The following is a 19104-nucleotide window of genomic DNA, read 5'->3' as shown; positions in this document are numbered from 1 at the left end:
AATTGAAAATTTCTCTGCAGAAGACACTGTTAAGAGAGTGAAAAGATAGGCTACACACTGGAAGAAAATATTTGCAAAACACATATCTGAAAAAAGACTTGTATCCAGAATATACAAAGACTTTTAAAATCCAACAATAAGTAAACAAACCACCCAATTAAAAAATGGGCAGATGATCTGAATAGACACATCACCAAAGAAAATATACAGATGGCAAATAGCATATGAGAAGATGTTCAACATCATATATCATTAGGGAAATGCAAATTAAAATAATGATTTATCACCACACACCACTAGATTGGCGAAAATCCAGAACAACGACAGCACCCAGTGCAGACAAAGATGTAGAACTAGAGAAGCTCACTCACTGCTGATGGGAATGCGAAATGGTGCAACCACTTCGGAAGACAGTTTGGCAGTTTCTTACCAAACTGAACATTCTCTTACTGTATGAGCCAGCGATCATGCTCCATGGTATTTACACAAATAAGTGGAAAACTTATATTCATACAAAATCCTGCACATACATGTTAATAGCTGCTTTATTCATAATTTCCAAAACTTGGAAATAACCAAGATGTCCCTCAGTAGGTGAATGGATAAACGGAACGTGATACATCCAGACGGGGAATATTAATCAATGATAAAAAATTATCAAGCCACAAAAAGACACGGAGTAACCTTAAATGCTATTACTAAGGAAAAAATAAGCCAGTCTGCAAAGGCTACATACTCAATGATTCCAACTATATGATGTTTGGAAAAGGCAAAACTATAGAGAGAGAGTAAAAAGATCAGTAGTTGCCAGGGATTTGGGGGTGGTAGGAAAGAAGAATGAATACATAGAACACAGAGGATTTTAGAGCAGTGAAACTATTCTGTACAATACTGTAATGGTAGATGTGACACTTTACGTATATATATATGTGTATGTGAAAACCCATATGCCAAAGCCCAAACAACAAAAAGCGAACCCTGATGTAAACTGTGGAATTTAATAATGTATCAGTGTTCATTCCTCAGTCATAACAGATGTACCTAATGCTAATGCTAGACAGTAATAATAGGAGGAACTGGGAGGGAGAGAGTATATAGGAATTCCCTTTATTTGTTGCTCGGTTTTTCTGTAAACCTCAAGCTGCTGTAAAAAATAAAGTCTGTTAATCAAAAAGAAAAAAAGCAATTGATTCTTGTAAACATACAGCTCAACCAATGGGAGTAAAAGTGGGGTACTACACAGAGGAACCTACTAGCTGTGAGCATCCAGGGTCAGTCATGTGCTTTACAGAGGAAAGAGACCATTGGTTAAACCAGCACTCGGTGAAGGAGAGATCAAGCCTCAGCTGTGATAATAGTGTAAGCTGTAGTGTGGATGAAACTACCCTGGAGAGTGGTGTGCTGTAAGCAGAGAAAAGGACAAATGGCAGAACAGGAACCATAAACAATAGGAAGCCTGAGGAGTGGCCAGAGATCTGTAGGGAAAATCAGGAGAGAGTAGTTAGTGTCTTAAAAACCAAGGGAAGAGGAAGTGTCAAGGAAGAGACATAGAGACAACAATGTCGACTGTTTCTTAGAGATTAAATAAGACAGATTGATACATTCAACAAATATTTAATAGTGACCCACTGTGTATACACATGATATCTTGTCTCTGTGCCTGCTGAGGATACAGCGTAGGTCACTGTATCCTCGTAGGGTATTCACAAATCCTGCCTTCCATGAATTATAATCTGGTAGAGAAGACAGATGCCACATAGTAACAAAAGGAGCAGGCTACTGTGAAAGTATGTAGTTGGTGGTGCTAACCTGGTCATTGTATCTTGGTAATCGTTCCTGAAGAAATGATGTTTAATCTGAGATTTGAAGAAAAAACCTGAGTTACTGAGGTGAGTGTATGTTGAGCATAGAAGTTAAGAGATCACTGGGGGCCTGCGATAGAGCAGATTTGTGGCCTGTGGCCGTCAGGAGTCCGAGCAGGTTCTCTCCCTTGCCATACTGAAGAGATGCTGAGCATGGAGATTTATGTTTTTAAAATGTTTGGAGATTGAATTTTTCTTCAGGTTTTATCAGCCTTAACACTTTCATTTTACGTTCTTTCCCCAGGTATAGTAGTAGAAGATTGTCTGATTTTGCTCCAAAACTTGTTAAAAAACAACAATTCCAATCAAAATTTTTTTAAAGAAGGCTCATATATTCAAAGTATGAAACCTTGGTTTGAAGTTGGAGATGAAAACTCTGGCTGGTCTGCACAGAAAGTGACTAATCTGCACCTAATGCTGCAGGTATACTGTACTCAGAAATGTGGTGAGAGTTCGCACAGTGATCCTTTCAAAGAAAAGAAAAGTGCTTGCATTTGGCAAATCCGACATGTTCAGTTGCTTTGAGATGGACTTAAAAAAAGCTTTTAATAAAGAGATAATACTGTTATACTGAGAGATAGAGATATACCACCCCCCCCACACACACACACCCCCATCACTCAGCTTCAATAATTATTAACATCTGGCAATTTTGTTTTATCTTTTATTCCCCTCTCTTGCCCTACTGGATTATTTTAAAGCAAATCTGAACAGAGTTTCCTGATGGTTTTTACACCGAAGAATAATAGATTGTTTGAATTTTTAAAATGTTTTCTTCAATTGAGGTTCTGATAATAAAGTTTAATATTCAGAGTGTTAAGTTCAACACATAAATTCATTCAGTAAACATTTACTGAGAGCCAAGAACTGAATGCTAAGAAATGAATGATAGGGGCCAGCCCCGTGGCTGAGTGGTTAAGTCCATGCGCTCTGCTGCAGGTGGCCCAGTGTTTCGTCGGTTCGAATCCTGGGCGCGGACATGGCACCGCTCATCGAGCCACGCTAAGGCAGCGTCCCACATGCCACAACTAGAGGGACCCACAACTAAGAATATACAACTATGTACTGGGAGGCTTTGGGGAGAAAAAGGAAAAAATTAAAAAATTAAAAAAAAAATGTTAAAAAAAAAAAAAGAAATGAATGATAAAGTCCCTGTCCCCAAAGATTAATAGATGAGTTTTAAGTCCAATAGAAGTTAAATTGACAAGTCACCTGTGATTTTATTTAATCTTTATGGTGAAAGCTTAGTGGTGATAGATAGTAAAAGTGAAGACACTAGGATCCCAAATGATTTCTGCATCAAGGAAAATTATGAAATCCTTTGAAGTATTTTGCTTATTTATTCCTTTATTGAATTCCTTCTCCAAACCCTAAAGTTTGTATAGCAACCTCCTAACTTACTGACTGTCTAGTGATTCTTGTGGGTCTTTGAATGTCTCTGAATTGTGCCTGTGTCTCTGAAGTTGTGTTCCTCAAAACTAGATGGTTAATCCCTTTAGTACTTTGAGTGTGAATATTGTTGAGTGCCCTGAGGATTGCCTATGTAAGATTGATTGATAGTTAGGGTGACCATATGCCCCAGTTTGCCAGGACAGGATTCGTTTTATAATTACTGCTAGTGTCCTCTTTTGCTTCAAAAGTGTCCCAATTTGGATAATAAATTGTATAGTTACCCTGTTTAGAATATGCCTAAAAACCGTTAGGAAAATATGTTACAGAAGAACGTGGGCAAAATCTTTCTATTTATACTCCCAACTTCATCATTTCTGTTTTCACATGTCAGTATTACACATTTCAAGACTTTATTATGTTTTAGAAATAATGTCCCAAGTGGTGAGCTTGATATCTTTGCCCAACAGTGCTTTCTTTCTTTTTTTCTTTTTTGAGGAAGATTAGCCCTGAGCTAACTGCTGCCAATCCTCCTCTGTTTGCTGAGGAAGACTGGCCCTGAGCTAACATCCATGCCCATCTTCCTCTACTTTATATGTGGGATGCCTGCCACAGCATGGCTTTTGCCAAGCGGTGCCATATCCGCACCCGGGATCCGAACCAGTGAACCCAGGGCTGCCGAAGCGGAACGTGCACACTTAACGGCTGCGCCACTGGGCCAGCCCCGCAACAGTGCTTTCTTAATAGAGGCAATTCCTTTAGCAAAGTACCTTTCAAATTGTGATTAAAAAGAGTGCAGGGATCTGTTGATGTGTAAAAACTTATATATTTCCTGCCATATAGAGACTATTTAAAAGTGCTTAAGGAGCCTACTCATGTTTTATAGTTTAGGGTACTATGTAAAGAATCATTTTTGAGGAAACTGTCACTGTTTAAAAAGTAAAGGACTGTTTTTTACCAAAAATCATGTAGAATAGAGTGTTGCATATAAACATAAAAATACAGTATTCTAGTTATGTAATAAGTTGGTTCTTTAAGTATTCTGTACTTTTAAAAAGTCAGTAAACTAACCAGATACTGATCTTGGAGAACATAAACTTCAAAATTAACAAACTGAGTTTAACTCACTCTAATGTATTCTCCACTTCAAGTATTGAGTAGTTGGTGCATTCATGACTTCACAGGCCACAGATTCTCCTTCTTTTTGACCTACTAGAGTGTTCTTTCTTTATAGCTTTATTTAAAGTTGCTTGTGTTTCAAATTCTCTGTTATGAAAATGAAAATGCATCAAAAATGGTTATAGGGGCCAGCCTGGTGGCACAGTGGTTAAGTTCGCACGTTCTGCTTCTCGGCGTCCCAAGGTTCCCCGGTTCGGATCCCAGGTGCGGACGTGGCACCCCTTGGCAAAAGCCATGCTGTGGTAGGCGTCCCACGTATAAAGCAGAGGAAGATGGGCATGGATGTTAGTGCGGGGCCAGGCTTCCTCAGCAAACAGAGGAGGATTGGCAGTAGTTAGCTCATGGGTAATCTTCCTCAAAAAAAAACTGGTGATAAACACTTCTGTTTGGATAGATACGTCCTAACTGGAATTACGCATCATCGCAGTTATAATCATGGTTGAATTCTAAGCCACTAAAAATTGAAATTGATCTGCTTGAGGATATTTCATTCTAGTTTTGCAGATTAAATTTGGGGGGAGCATGTTTTTGAAAACTTTTAGTCTTAAAATATTTTAATTTTTTCCTGGAATGATAGTTTTATGACTGGTTCTACATCCTGTCCTTATAGGAATCCCCTCTATGCCATTTTTTGGACAGATACTGCCAGTGACTCAGAAAGTTCATTGCTTTATGAGAGAATCCTTTTCGTTGTGGGGTAGTTCTAATTATTAAAAACATAATCTATATAATGAGTCAATATCTGCCTTGTTATAACTTCTACAAACTTCCCCTTGGTTTGCTCTCTGGGAAAATACAAGTCTGTTCCTTGTGCTATTTTACATACTTGAATGTTGTTATTAGGGCTTCCTTTATTTCCTTAGAGTAAGTTTTCCCTCTTTCTTCAACTACCCTTTCTACTTCTCTGTCATCTAGAAATTTGATAATTTCTTTTCTTTATTTACATTATCAGTAAAGATGTCCCACTGCTATTAGATGGTATTATGGAATTATTGTTGATTTTGTTAGGTTTAATAATGCCAAGATGATTATGCTTTTTAAAATCCTTATCAGAGATGCATATAGAAATATTTATGAGTGAAATGACATATATCTCTTGGTATTTGCTTTAAATATATATATATATATTTTTTTTTAAGTAGGAATAGGAGGAGAATAAATTTTAAAAGAATCCTCACAGAAGTGTGACTAGAAAAGTCCAAAGACAGGAACCAATGTGTAATCCTAAAGCCTCTCTCTAGTGACATCAATTTATTAATCAACCCTCTTGATAAAATATCATACATATCCCATTTGATCTTGATATATAAGATTTTGTAGACACATAGACCTATAACTTGTTTTTAAAATGCGAGAAATAGATAAAATTATTCTGAAGATGTAACTGCTGAACACTTGTTTGTGATGACTTTTGTGTTTCTGAAATTTCATGTTCAAGTTCAGACTGATCATAGGATCATAGAATCTTGGGGATTTAATTAGTGTTGACATTCAGCGAGGTCAACCCCTTCCCTAATTCACAGATCTTCTACCATGTCTGCAATTGTTAGTTTTAGCCTATTCTTTAAATATTTCCAGTTTAGGAGGAATTTATCACACCTCAGGCCATTCTGCTTTCAGACCTGCTCTATAGTTGGGTAGTTCATCCTCGCTTTGATAGGAAATCTACCGTTTACTGTTACTCATTCATTCATTCATTTCCTGAATGTGAACTGTGCTACAAATACTGTGCTTGCTGTTTGGGATACAAAAATGGGCAAGGCAGTTTCTCCTCTGTGGGAGTTCACAGTCACCTGAAGGAGGCAAACAAGCATCTAGCATGATGTATGTACTGTAACAGAACTCTTGGCTTGAGAGCTGAAGGGAGGAGCACCTAGATCTGGCTGACAGGTGAACGAATCCTTCACATGGATTTTCTAGTTCATACAGATAAATTTGTCTCAAGATTTTTCAAATCTTTAAAAGACAAATTTTATTTTCTCTTTCTCTCACAGCTTATTCGTGTACTGGTATCTCCCACCAACCCTCCCGGTGCTACTAGCAGCTGCCAGAAAGCGATGTTCCAGTGCGGCCTGTTGCAGCAGCTGTGCACCATCCTGATGGCTACTGGCGTTCCTGCTGACATCCTGACCGAGGTAAACCAGAGGAAGCCTGAGCTGCTCTGTGCAAGGGGGAATCAGGAATCCTAGGAAGAATTAGGTATCGGCCCAAGGAAAAAGCAGTAATAGTTTACCATTTTTATGTGTTAAATTCCTTATTGATCCTACAAAAATATAATTAGCATAATGATTATGCCTATCTGCTGCCAGGTATTATGGCTATCTGCTAACCCAAGTAGAGTCCTCTATCTTTTCTTTTAGTATCCTTTTCTCTTTCTTGAGTTATAATAGTGTTCTTTTGTTCATTTTACTGATTTTCTATGTATTTATGCATATCGTACTATCATATGCTTACCACATCGTTCTCCGTCGCAGACCTTTTTCTGGACGACTTCCCTCATCCTGCTCCAGTGTGGGCTGGTTATTCTCTACTTCTGCCACACGTCTCTTGTCCTGGAGCTTTCAGCCACCATCCTCCTAGGATTTCCTTTTCTTTCTCTCATGACTTCCATTCCTTAGTTATCTGGATTCCATGTCTTTTTCCCTTCCCCTTGGTTCATTATCTTATTGTACTTAACTTCCTGAAAAGGGGTAAATGGCAAGAGAATGTTTTTAGCTCTTTCATGTCATTCCCCTACCTTCAGAGTTAATTTGGTGTTTGGCTAAGTATAGAATTCAGAGTTGGAAATATTAACACTCACCTTTGGGAACATTATTCCAGTGTTGCTTTTAAGAAATCTAAAGCCATTTTGAATCTTAACCCTTTTTTATGTAACCTACTTTTTCTCTCTGAAAATGTTTGGGATTTTTTTTTATTTCTGGTTTTCTGAAATTTACTGTGCTATACTGGAGACATTTTTCCCCCAATTGTTTTTGGCACTCACTGGGCCGTTTCAAGCCAGAGACGTACGTGCTTCAGTTCTCAGGATGTTTTTTGCATTCCTTGATAATTTCCTCATTTCTGTTCTGTTTCTGCAATTCTATTAATAGATTCTTAGAGTTTCTGGATCTAGTTTGTCTTTTTATTGTATTTTTTTGGAGGTTTTTTTAGCTTAATCCTTAAGTTGAATTTTTAATTTATTACATTTTAAATTTGTTCTCTGATTATATTTTAAAGCATACTTTTCTTGTTTTCTAGAAACAGATTCTATCAGAAGATAGTATTAATTTTAGTTTTTTGAGATTTTAAATGTGTGTGGTCGTGTTATTTTTAATTGGAGGCTTACACTTAATGTTTTAAAATGTTATCTTGAGAAAGTGTTACAATATTATAATGTTGTCACCGATTTTTTTTGGTGTCTGAATTTTTGGCATTTAAAAGCACAAAGCAGAAAGATATCACAGTTTCTTCTTTTGAAAAAAGATTTCCTTCCTTGACTTACTTTCTCTAAATTTTTTTTTTAATTCCTTAACAGACCATTAATACTGTATCAGAAGTTATTCGAGGCTACCAAGTAAACCAAGACTACTTTGCTTCTGTAAATGCACCTTCAAACCCACCAAGGTAGGAAAGGGGAAATAGTGAGATTCCTCTGAGGAAGTAACAACTTACTTTAGTATATGTCATATACACATCTTACTCTTTTAAGAAGTTCACTTGTGTGTTTTGAAACTAGAAATTATCTGACAAGATTAATACCTTGGCATTTTTGGAAGAGTTTGAGGTCTTTGGAGCTGAAGTATTTGGGCTCCAGTGTCCCCTGTTCTCCTTAGCTGTGCCCTAAGAAAGCAATCTCTGCGCCTCTCCCAGCTGCGGTTAGCTTTTCTGTGAAACGGAGATGGAAATTCTGAACTTGCTCGTGTTCTGCTTATGGTTCTTCAGTCAACAAAAATGACTAGTTATTGATCTGCGTACTTGAGTTGCAATGTTTCTTTCTGTTTTTTCTTTTTAAATGCAACAGACCGGCAATTGTAGTACTTCTCATGTCCATGGTTAATGAAAGGCAGCCGTTTGTATTGCGCTGTGCTGTGCTCTATTGTTTCCAGTGTTTCTTATATAAAAACCAAAAAGGACAAGGAGAAATTGTGTCAACGCTTCTGCCTTCCACCATTGATGGTAAATAATGTAGTTCTAATTTCTGTTTTAAAAAGTAAATAATTGTGTTTCAAGCTTTTAATGGTAAGATATATCATAAATGATAAAAGACCCTAGATGTAGTAGAATAGTTAAAGTATGGCGTTTTCTTGAATTTGCTTTACAAATGTAGTTTTTAATTGAAGTAATAATTTACTAAAATATTGCCACCATCAATTTGATGCCTAAAGTATTCAAATATTTCTGTTCTGCTACTTTTCTTCCAAGGTACTTTTTTGTCATGTTTATTTTGTTTTGAAAAGCAGACTTTTGAAAGTGTTGCTTAATACTGTTAACAGATTTTTAAATAGTATTTCATACTGTTTTTTGTGTATGTGGAAAAACAGCGTAATTAATTTTTATGTTTTTGTCATCTCTCTGCCATCTTTGTAGCAACAGGTAATTCCGTCTCAGCTGGTCAATTATTATGCGGAGGTTTGTTTTCTACTGATTCACTTTCAAACTGGTGTGCTGCTGTGGCCCTTGCCCATGCTTTGCAAGAAAATGCCACCCAAAAAGAACAGTTGCTCAGGGTTCAACTTGCTACAAGTATTGGCAACCCTCCAGTTTCTTTGTTGCAACAGTGCACGAACATCCTTTCACAGGTAAAGTAGTGAGTGAAACTTCTCTAAGGGGGAAAAGTTTCTGCTGTAGGTTTTTGTGTCAGTGATACAAAGATTTAAGGATGCCCTTCGTAGATGCAGATGAAAAAGGAAAGAGACAAGGACTTATCTGCTCATTAGCTCATTGTAACCAGAAACAGTTTTGTGGCGAGAAAGCAATAAATACTCTTACAAGAATGGTTTTGCCAAATAGTTAATACCTAAGGTCTACGTCATGATGGAAGCACATGTTCTGAGCAGAAAGGTGGTTTTTGTCTTTTTCGTTTTAAATCAGCCAGTGTTCTTGCGTGTCATTTTTTCTCTCTGCTCAAAGCTTAGTTCAGTCAGTTTACGAGAGGGAATAGAATAAAGTGGTTCACAGCTGTGTACCTCTGTCTGTCTCTTCCCAGAGCAACTGGTCTTCCTTTCAGAAAACAAAGATGGAAAACAAAGTCTATTTCTTATATAAGTTAAACAGTATACCCCTGATGTTTGTGAGCTCTCAAATCCTCAAAACGCCAAGGGATATAATTTACCTAGTAAGATGCAAAAAAACATAACTGAAAATGTTTGCATTCCTTTAGACTCCTAATGAGAACAAGAAAGCTTCATTGAAGAGTGGGTGCTCAGGCGTTTAGGAATGTCACTTACTATTAGATGATTTGCCCACATGTATGAGCCTTGCTGTTGAACAATTCAAGTTCACGCTTTAGCAAAACTATAAAGGTGTCGACATTCGGAGTCACTCAGGGACAGCGAAAAATGTGGATAAATCTAAAATTGCTCTATCCACTAGAATTATTCTACCTCCTCCCCATGATAATGTGCTGTGTTCCTCTTAATTTTGCCACACTCGTTGAATTGTCTTATTGTGAGCTTTTAAAGAAACATCAGTGTCATCCATAGGAAGTTATAAATGAAAGCTTAAAAATTAACTGTAGTGAAAAAGGAGTTAAAACTCCCTTTGTTGTTTAAAATTGGTTTACTTCTATTGAAAGTTTATTTTGTCTTTGATTTATCATTTATCTCTTAGTGATTTAAAAAACTACCCAAAAATATTCATATCCTTACTTATTGAATATTTGACATTCTCATGTTACTGTCTGTTGAAAACAGCTCTTCATAAGCCAAATAGTAATCAGTTGTCACCACAGCTGGTAATCACCATGACCACAGACTTGGCTCTAACATTATAATTATGATTAATGCATAATGAGAAATCCTTAAGATAGCGATGTCTTCCCACTCTAATCACAGTACTATAAAATTATCCTTTCTCCTCTAAAATGTATATGCATTGTTATTTAATAAAAGAGTAGAGCTATCCTCTCCCAAATTATTGGCTTGGGTTTGTATTTGAGGGATTTTTCTAGATTTAAATTTTTCTGAAGCAGTAATATTTATGAATAATTTTTAATGTATAATTTGCAGGGCGATAAGATCGACAGACGGGTATGTATCACTTGTTTGAGCTTAGGCATTTCCTCCTACAGCAAGGCCTTTTCTTTGTCTTGGGTTTTGCCGATTGTTTTTTTTAACTGCTTGTTTGAAGTTATATTCTACTCACACTTTCCTGTGTCAGCAGCTGTCTCTTTCGTAAGTGGCTCTGCCTTTTTTCTCCGTGGGACCTTGTAGTGGTGTTACTAAGAACTACGGGAATGAGAATCTGAAGCTGTACTTGTGCTTCCTCCGGGAATGCTTGCACTTTCTAGAATTCCTTGGTTTGGGTTTTTTGTGTTTTTCTCACCCAGGCTTGCTTCTTTATTTCCCCTGAAACCATTTCAAATGGTAGTGAAATTTAGGGTTAAGAATTTTGTTTCTACTTAATCAGTATACGAGAGAATGTGATGACTTATTATACTTAGGTTACTGAAAATGTACAATACTAAGTATAATATTGTAATTTGAAAGGTTTTAAATTAACTATGGGTGTTCTGGATGTAATCCATAAGCTACAACTACCATTGGGGATTCATTTTTGATGTATAGAGGGGGGAGTGTGATTTGTGTTTGGTTTGGTTTTGTGGAGTGTTTGGCAAAAAGGAGTGTACTTTAATATTCGTATTTGGGCATGAGTTCAGCTGTGCAGTGTCGGTAGTAATAACTGAGGTCCTGTTAGGAATTGTATCTTTATGTATAAGCATGATTTAACACATTAATAACTCACGCACGGACACACTGGCAGGTTTAACCTGCAGAATTTTTTATATTAAGTATTTTATAACTATACAAGTCAGTCATTTAAAAGGGAATTTTTTTGGAGGTATAATTTACACAGAGTAAAATGCACAGACCTAAGTGTTCAATTTGGTGATTTTTTAATTTTTTAAATTAATTAATTTATTTTTTGTGCTGAGGAAGATTGGCTCTGAGCTAACGTCTGTGCCAGTCTTACTCTATTTTTTAGTATGTGGGCAGCCAGCACAGCATGGCCGCTAACAGAGTGGTGTAGGTTCACACCCAGGAACCGAACCCGGACCACTGAAGTGGAGTGTGCTGAACTTAACCACTAGGCCACTGGGGCTGGCTCCTCATTCTCATGATTTTTGATGGTTGAATATACCTCTATAACAAGATGTAGAACATATTCAGAATCCCAGAAAGTTCCATCATGCCCCTTTCCTATTAATTCTTTATCCCCAGAGGCCACCACCAGAAAGTGAATCTAATCGTAATCTTTAGAACCTCATTTTAATGCTTGAACACTAGAAGTTTAAAGTGTTAGTTTCTTATATTTTTTAGTAAACAATGCAAAAATACTAAACTTGAAATCCACAAAGTAGGAATAAGAGGGATTTTTATTTAGAAAATGTAATGAAGAAAACATAATAGCTTATGTTAAAGATAAGATGATCCAGCTTCAATTATTTTGTTTGTGGATCTATTCCATCCTGTCAAATCTGTCATTTCTAGTAACTAAACCCTCAGAATGCTCTGAAATTATAATTTCAGCATTCATTTGTTTTTCCAAATCTCCTCAATAGTTCACACACTCTGGGGGGCTGGAAAGAGAGATGTACTTTTTCTTGACTTAAACCTATAAACAAACATACAAACAAGTACATAAATGTATAAATGAAATGAATAGTTTTAGTTAGAAAGTGGGGTGTAGCTTTCTTTTACCTGCTCTGGCTGTTTTATCTGTAAAGAATGTCAGAAGATCAGAAAGCAATGACAGAATGTTTTGATAGCCTTTAATGCCCAATTTCTAATTTTATTTTTTGGAGGGAGAGAGCAGCTTGATCAGGATTTTGTTGGATTGATCTTATTCTTAACATTTTTTGATGGTACACTGGACAAATACTATAGCATTTTTGTACTTGCTAATAGTTTTTTTTAAAAAATTTTTGGAAAATTTAGAAAAATAGTAGAAAGAGAATAACCTCCCACATTCTACTACCCAAAGATAAGTACTGGTGGAATTTTTTTTACCAGACTTTTTTTTTTCTATACTGTTAAGCAGTGATCATATGTTAGATTCCCTTTTGTATTCTGCATCTTTTCTTATAGGTATTTTCCATGATATTAAACACTAAATCAACATCACTTTATATGATTAAGTAATATTTCACCAAATGGATATACCATAGGTTAGTTAACCATCTCCTTATTTTTGTGCATTTAATTATCTTCCGTTTGTCTCTGTTATAAATCATGGTTTGGTGAACATCAGACTAATATAGTCTGCACAAAAGAGCATTGTTATACAGTCCTCACTTTGCATGTTTTCAGTGTGCATGGATTTCTGTTAATGCAGCAAAGTAGAGGCCGCCTGTAAAGAGTCATAGAATTGCAGAGCTAGAAAGGCTGATAATAGTTTATAACATTTGTAGAGCATTTACTGTGTACCATGTGCTCACTGTTAGTTCTTTACATGTATTAACCTGTTTAATCCACTCCACAACTCTATGCAATAGGTGTTAACTATTACCCTTATTTAAGGATGAAGAAGAGTTCAGTAAGTTGCCTAAGGTTTCATGTCTGTCAAGTTTTAGAACTGGGATATAAATCCTGGTATCCTGGCTTCAGAGCCTGTCCTCTTAACCTCTGTGTTTGAGCTCATTTAACCTAACCATTTCTGTTTACAAAATGAGGAAACTGGGGCCCACATAGCATAATGAACTTGTACAAGGTAGGACAGTAGAAGATTTGGTTAATTCCCAACCAAATGTCCTATTCATTGACACCATACGCCCACTCTTAGAATTAAGAATTTAGTCCTTTAAAAATATATGTATATATTAGGGCCAGCCCGGTGGTGTAGTGGTTAGGTTTGCACACTCTGCTTCCATGGCCCGGGGTTCACAGGTTTGGATCCCCGGCACAGACCTAGCCCTGCTTGTCAAGCCGTGCTGGGGCAGCATCCCACGTAAAATAGAGGAAGATTGGCACAGATGTTAGCTCAGGACCAGTGTTCCTCACACACACCCACATACACACACACACAAAATATAGATATATGTATATACTTGAAATGGGTAATGCATGCTTTAGAAATCAAAATGATATAAAAAGTATACAATAAGAAGTCTTGGCCCCACCTATGTCCTAGTTCCCCGCCTCCTATTATTTGTTTCTTCTGTAGTCTTCAGGTGCTTCTTATGCATATCCACTGTTCTGCACCTTGGGTTTTTTTCACTTAACACCATTTTGCACTTCCACTAGCAAAGTGAAATAAGATTGCGGTGTACTAGATTATCTGTTTCCCCAGATCCTCACCAACAGCATGTCGTTAGACTTGTGTTTTTGCCCACTCTCTTGAGTGGTGAAAAATGTTATCTCAGCGAGTTTTAATTTGCATTTCTCTTACTAACAGGTTGAATAGCTTTCTACATGTTTATACACCATTTGAAGTTTTTCTGTGAACTCTCCTTTCTTATATTTCATATCATCTGCCCATTTTTCTATTGGGTTGTTAATCATTTCTTCTCTTATAGGAACTCATTTTATATTAAGGAATTTAACCCTTGTCTGTGATAATTTACAAATAATATTTTTCCTGATAATGTCTTTTGACCTTGGTATTTTGTTTGGGATTTTTTCTTTTTTTGTATCAGACTTTTCTTTTATGGCTTCTGCATTTTAAAACATACTAAGAAAGGCCTTCCCTACTTCAGGATTTTGAAGAATTTGCCCATATTTCCATCTCATACTCTCTGGTTTCATGTTTTGCGTTTAAATCTTTGTTCCATTCTTTTCAATGATCTATGAGATATGGATCCTCTGATCTTTTTTAGATAGATATCTAGCTGTCTCAACATTTTTAAAGCCTATCTATAACCCACTGATGGTTATATGCTATCTTTTTCATATCCTAGATTCCCATTTGTAGATGGATGCATTTCTGGACTTTTCTATCCCTTGATTCCTGTGTTCGAGAGCTAGTATCACCTCATTACTCTTTTTCGTTTTTAACAGTTTCCCTAGTTACTCTTGCTTGTTTATTTTTCCATATGAACTTGAGAACCAAGTTGTTTAGGTCCAAGGGAAAGAAAAGCCTGTTAGTGTATTATTATTTGGATCACATTAATTTTATAACTTTAGAATTAATATCTTCGTAATCTTGAGTTTTTCTGTCTAAGATCATGGTCTTTCTGTTGATTTATGTCTACTTTTGTGCCCTTCAGCAGTGTTTTTCAATTTTCCTCCTGTAGGTTTCATACAGTTTTGATCGGGCTCATTGCTGAGTACTTTATGTTGGCTATATTAAATGGGTATACCCTGTTATTTTCTGACAGGTTCCAGACTGTTTGACTTTGCTCTTCTTATCCTTCAGTTAGACCCCAAAGGGCATCCTAGAAGATTCAAATTTGAATCTAATTCCATTTTTGTTTACTCAAACAATCAGCCAGTGCTTTGATAGGATGCCTTTGTACATACAGGTTAGGTAAATTTGGTACCTGCAAATGGTATTCCAAGTAATAATAAACTTCTTATATATATATATATAATATCTAGGAGAAATCAATGAAACATTTGCATTTATAACTTGAGTAATTAGTTTTAAGTTCTCTGTAGCACATAGTCAATTGAGAATAATTGTGTGTTTTTTTAACTTTTCAATCTACTTGGATCACATGAAGATATATTGTGGGCACAGTAATGACATAGAGGCAAGGAAAAAGGAAAAATAATGCATCATGTAAAAATTAAATTCATGCTAATTAATGCTTACTTGGGAAATCATTGGAAGAGCTCTAGTTTGAATTTGTTTAATTAAATATTAAATATACTTGAAAGTAGATGATGGAAAGGCAAAGATATTTACATCAAGGTTCATGAAATTAGAACAGTCTGGGTGGTAGAAATTTTTCAAACACAGTGATGGTTACTTTAAATCCATTCCTTGTCTAGATCTTTGAATAATTGTATTTCGTCTATTTTCTGAATTTACCCCCAAAGTGATGCATTGCTGTGCTAATTTCCATTACTTTGTTTCAAACAAGTTTTGTTTTTCTTAAACAAAAATACAGGTTATGTAATACAATATGGGCAGTGGCAATATTATGAGCTAAGAGAATACCCCACATGGGAGACATAAATGTGTTGTGCTAAAGTTTAGGAACTAATTTTGATGGACATGTTAGTTTTCAATATTGGTTAACTATACTTGGCAGCAGTATAGTTAGTGGTTTGGGGCACTTAAGCTAATTTGAATAATTTTTTTTTCCTGAGGAAGATTCACCCTGAGCTAACATCTGTTGCCAATCTTCCTCTTTTTGCTGGAGGAAGATTTGCCCTGAGCTAACGTCTGTGCCAGTCTTCCTCTATTTTTTTTTTTAACATTGGCACCTGAGCTCACAACTGTTGCCATTCTTTTTTTTTTTTCCTCTGCTTTTTCTCCCCAAATCCCCCCAGTACATAGTTGTATATTTTAGTTGTGGGTCCTTCTGGTTATGGCATGTGGGAGGCCGCCTCAGCATGGCTTGATGAGCGGTGCCATGTCCATGCCCAGAATTCGGACCAGCGAAACCCTGGGCCGAGGAAGCAGAGTACATGAACTTGACCACTCGGCCACGGGGCCAGCCCCCTTCCTGTATTTTTCATGTGCGTCATCGCCAAAGCATGGCCACCAACAAACAGAACCAAGGCCACCAAAGCAGCACTGAACTTAACCACTAGGCCATGGGGCTGGCCCCTAAATAAATCTTTTCTCCTTCATTATGTTTGTGATTGCTCATCATCTGGCATGTTGTCACTGAGTTGGTAACATGGTTTATTCTTGTTAGAAAATATATTCTCTAATAGAATTTGACTAAATAATTCAGGAGATTATTTCTTTGTATTTTTCTTGATGTTTTTTGAAGGAGGCAGAATTTTTCCTTTTATTAGAAATTTGTTTTTAAAATTCTGATTAAAACATGATAAATTTTCCATGAAAATTTTATGTTATTATTAGGTGTTTTAGGATTGATAAATTTTTTTAAGCATCCATATCGTACATTTCTTCCTTAGCAGACCAGATTTTTACACTAAAGTATTTTAGATAACACAGTATATGCTTATGAGCATGAATCAATTCTACTTTCTGCTGTCAGTTCATTTTGGGAAATGGAGCACATAGAGGACACAAGAATGCATTCTCTTGTTCAATTTTTTGAATCTGGATTCCTGGCACATCTTTTATACAAGATGTTAAATTTCTGTTTACACAAATGGGGAGGGATCTTAAGGCAACTTTAAGTTTGAAAAAAATAAAATGAGATTTCTGTCAACTTATCTATTGCAGGGAAGCAAAATACAGACAAGAGTTGGATTACTAATGTTGCTTTGTACCTGGCTAAGCAACTGTCCCATCGCAGTAACTCATTTTCTTCACAATTCAGCCAATGTTCCATTTGTATCCTTTATGTTTGAGTAACGTATGTATTTATCTTTGCTATGTCTTCTTCTCAGAGGAAGCTCTGTGTTCCAAATATTTGAATTCTCTTTATCCGTGTTGCAACTTTGTAAACTGTTAAGGTGGTAATGATACTTGCCTAAGCTGTATATGTATGTGTGTGTGTATGTATGTGTGTACCATTGTTTGTTTTATGTCTGCTTGGCCTATATAGAGAATTTCTTGTAGAAATTCTTATGTGAAATACGTGTCAAATTCAAATTGCAAAATGAAGAACTACTCTAGATATTATGAACCTTTAGTCTCCTTAACAAAGATTTCAGCTTACAGGACAAATTGCAGAAAATCTTGGAGAAGAAGAGCAGTTGGTCCAAGGCTTATGTGCCCTTCTGTTGGGCATTACGATTTACTTCAATGATAACTCTCTTGAGAGCTACATGAAGTACGTAAGGGGAAAGCACTGAGGGAAAATGACCTGCTGATGTCATTAAGAGATAAAGATAAACTTTTTCAGCCAAAGTATAATGTAGATCAAGCTCTTATGTTTTGTTATGACTTTTTTAAGTGTCTCAATATGGTTATCTCTGTAGAGAAAAACTAAAACAACTAATAGAGAAGAGGATTGGCAAAGAGAATTTCATAGAGAAACTAGGCTTTATTAGCAAACATGAGCTGTATTCCAGAGCATCTCAGAAGCCCCAGCCAAACTTTCCCAGTCCAGAATACATGATATTTGACCATGAGTTTACGAAGCTGGTAAAAGAACTTGAAGGTAAGACACAAAAGTTATATTGATATTCCTTAGAAAGTACCTATGATTGTATCATATTTGTATGTTCTGGACATAATGCAGATCATATGATAAGCCTGAAAGAAGAGTTTTTTCCCAGCTCTTGGTCTATAGCCCATTGAAGGACTTTTGGCGTTCAGTAAAATTGGAAAGATTATTTCCTATCTGTCATGTAGTTAGTCCATATGTTTTACTGATTAATATTTAATAATAAAATAATATTTTAAATGTTTAAAATAAGTTTTAAATGAGCTTTCTTTTACAGGTGTGATAACTAAAGCTATTTATAAGTCTAGTGAAGAAGATAAAAAAGAAGAAGAGGTGAAGAAAACATTAGAACAGCATGACAGTATTGTGACTCACTACAAAAATATGATTCGAGAGCAAGTATGTACTGATAAATTGTGTGTACTGTATGATATACTGATACTTTTCTACTTTAGGGAAGAATTTTTCCTGGACTTCAAATGCAAGAGGATACAGAAAATAAAACTCACTATTTTCCTAAATAGTTCAGAAGCATCTGCATGTTCAACAAACTGAGAGCTTAATATCTACTAAGCATTGTGCATGATGATGTGGATAAAGACATGAGTCGGACATGTTCCCATGTCACAGTCCCATGCGGGGAGAAACTTATACATAGATTATTGTGACACTCATATTGTAACATTGAGTCTAGTGATAGAAGTAATCAAAGGTATGTGGCAGCACCGAGAGGCACCTAATTTAGCCAGGTAGGACCAGGGGCTTGGAGAAAACAGAGAAGCTGAGTCCTAAAAGGATAACTAGGAGTAAGCTCCTAGAAGGAGACAAAGAGAAGAGAGGCAAGAGGTGTTACTGGCATGTACATAGAACACTTGGTGGCTGAATAAAGGAGAAATTTGAGAGGCAAGGCTAGAGGGAGGGAGCCCAAGAAGGAAGATTCGTGGTGGGCTAGGGAGGAAACTGGGGCACTGATGGTGGTGATGATGATGGCTGCCATTTTTTGTTTACTGTGTTCTAGGTGCTCACTAAGCACATGTTAAACACTATCTCATTTAATTTTCACACTATCTCTACAAAGTAGTTAATATCTTCAGTTTAGAGTAAATGAGGAACCTGAGACTTAGAGAATTTAAGCTTGTCCAGGGTCACTCAGTGATTGGTGGGACAGAATTCAAATACATGTGTGTTACTGGGACTCTAAAGCTGTGCTGGTGATGTAGAGGGGACAGGCCTGAGAGTAGAAACCAAAGAAGATAAAACTGGCAGGACTTGGTCATGACT

At 36.4% G+C, this 19104-nt stretch overlaps 1 protein-coding gene across 2 annotated transcripts in view; it reads left to right on the top strand.

Moving 5' to 3' along the window:
- USO1 (USO1 vesicle transport factor) overlaps window positions 1–19104 on the top strand; it is a 94420-nt gene that overhangs the window by 61241 nt on the left and 14075 nt on the right. The window contains exons 9-18 of one of the 2 annotated variants that reach the window (XM_044766152.2): window positions 2107–2285; window positions 6425–6565; window positions 7945–8033; window positions 8431–8585; window positions 8997–9208; window positions 10637–10657; window positions 16935–17045; window positions 17369–17487; window positions 17636–17817; window positions 18101–18222. In XM_044766152.2, coding sequence (XP_044622087.2) covers window positions 2107–2285; window positions 6425–6565; window positions 7945–8033; window positions 8431–8585; window positions 8997–9208; window positions 10637–10657; window positions 16935–17045; window positions 17369–17487; window positions 17636–17817; window positions 18101–18222 — 1331 coding nt within the window. The remainder of the gene's footprint in view (window positions 1–2106; window positions 2286–6424; window positions 6566–7944; window positions 8034–8430; window positions 8586–8996; window positions 9209–10636; window positions 10658–16934; window positions 17046–17368; window positions 17488–17635; window positions 17818–18100; window positions 18223–19104) is intronic. The other variant, XM_044766153.2, reaches the window with a different exon arrangement.

Source organism: Equus asinus, chromosome 3, assembly GCF_041296235.1.
Source record: "Equus asinus isolate D_3611 breed Donkey chromosome 3, EquAss-T2T_v2, whole genome shotgun sequence".
Lineage (NCBI taxonomy): Eukaryota > Metazoa > Chordata > Mammalia > Perissodactyla > Equidae > Equus > Equus asinus.
This window is presented reverse-complemented; position numbering and strand designations above follow the sequence as displayed.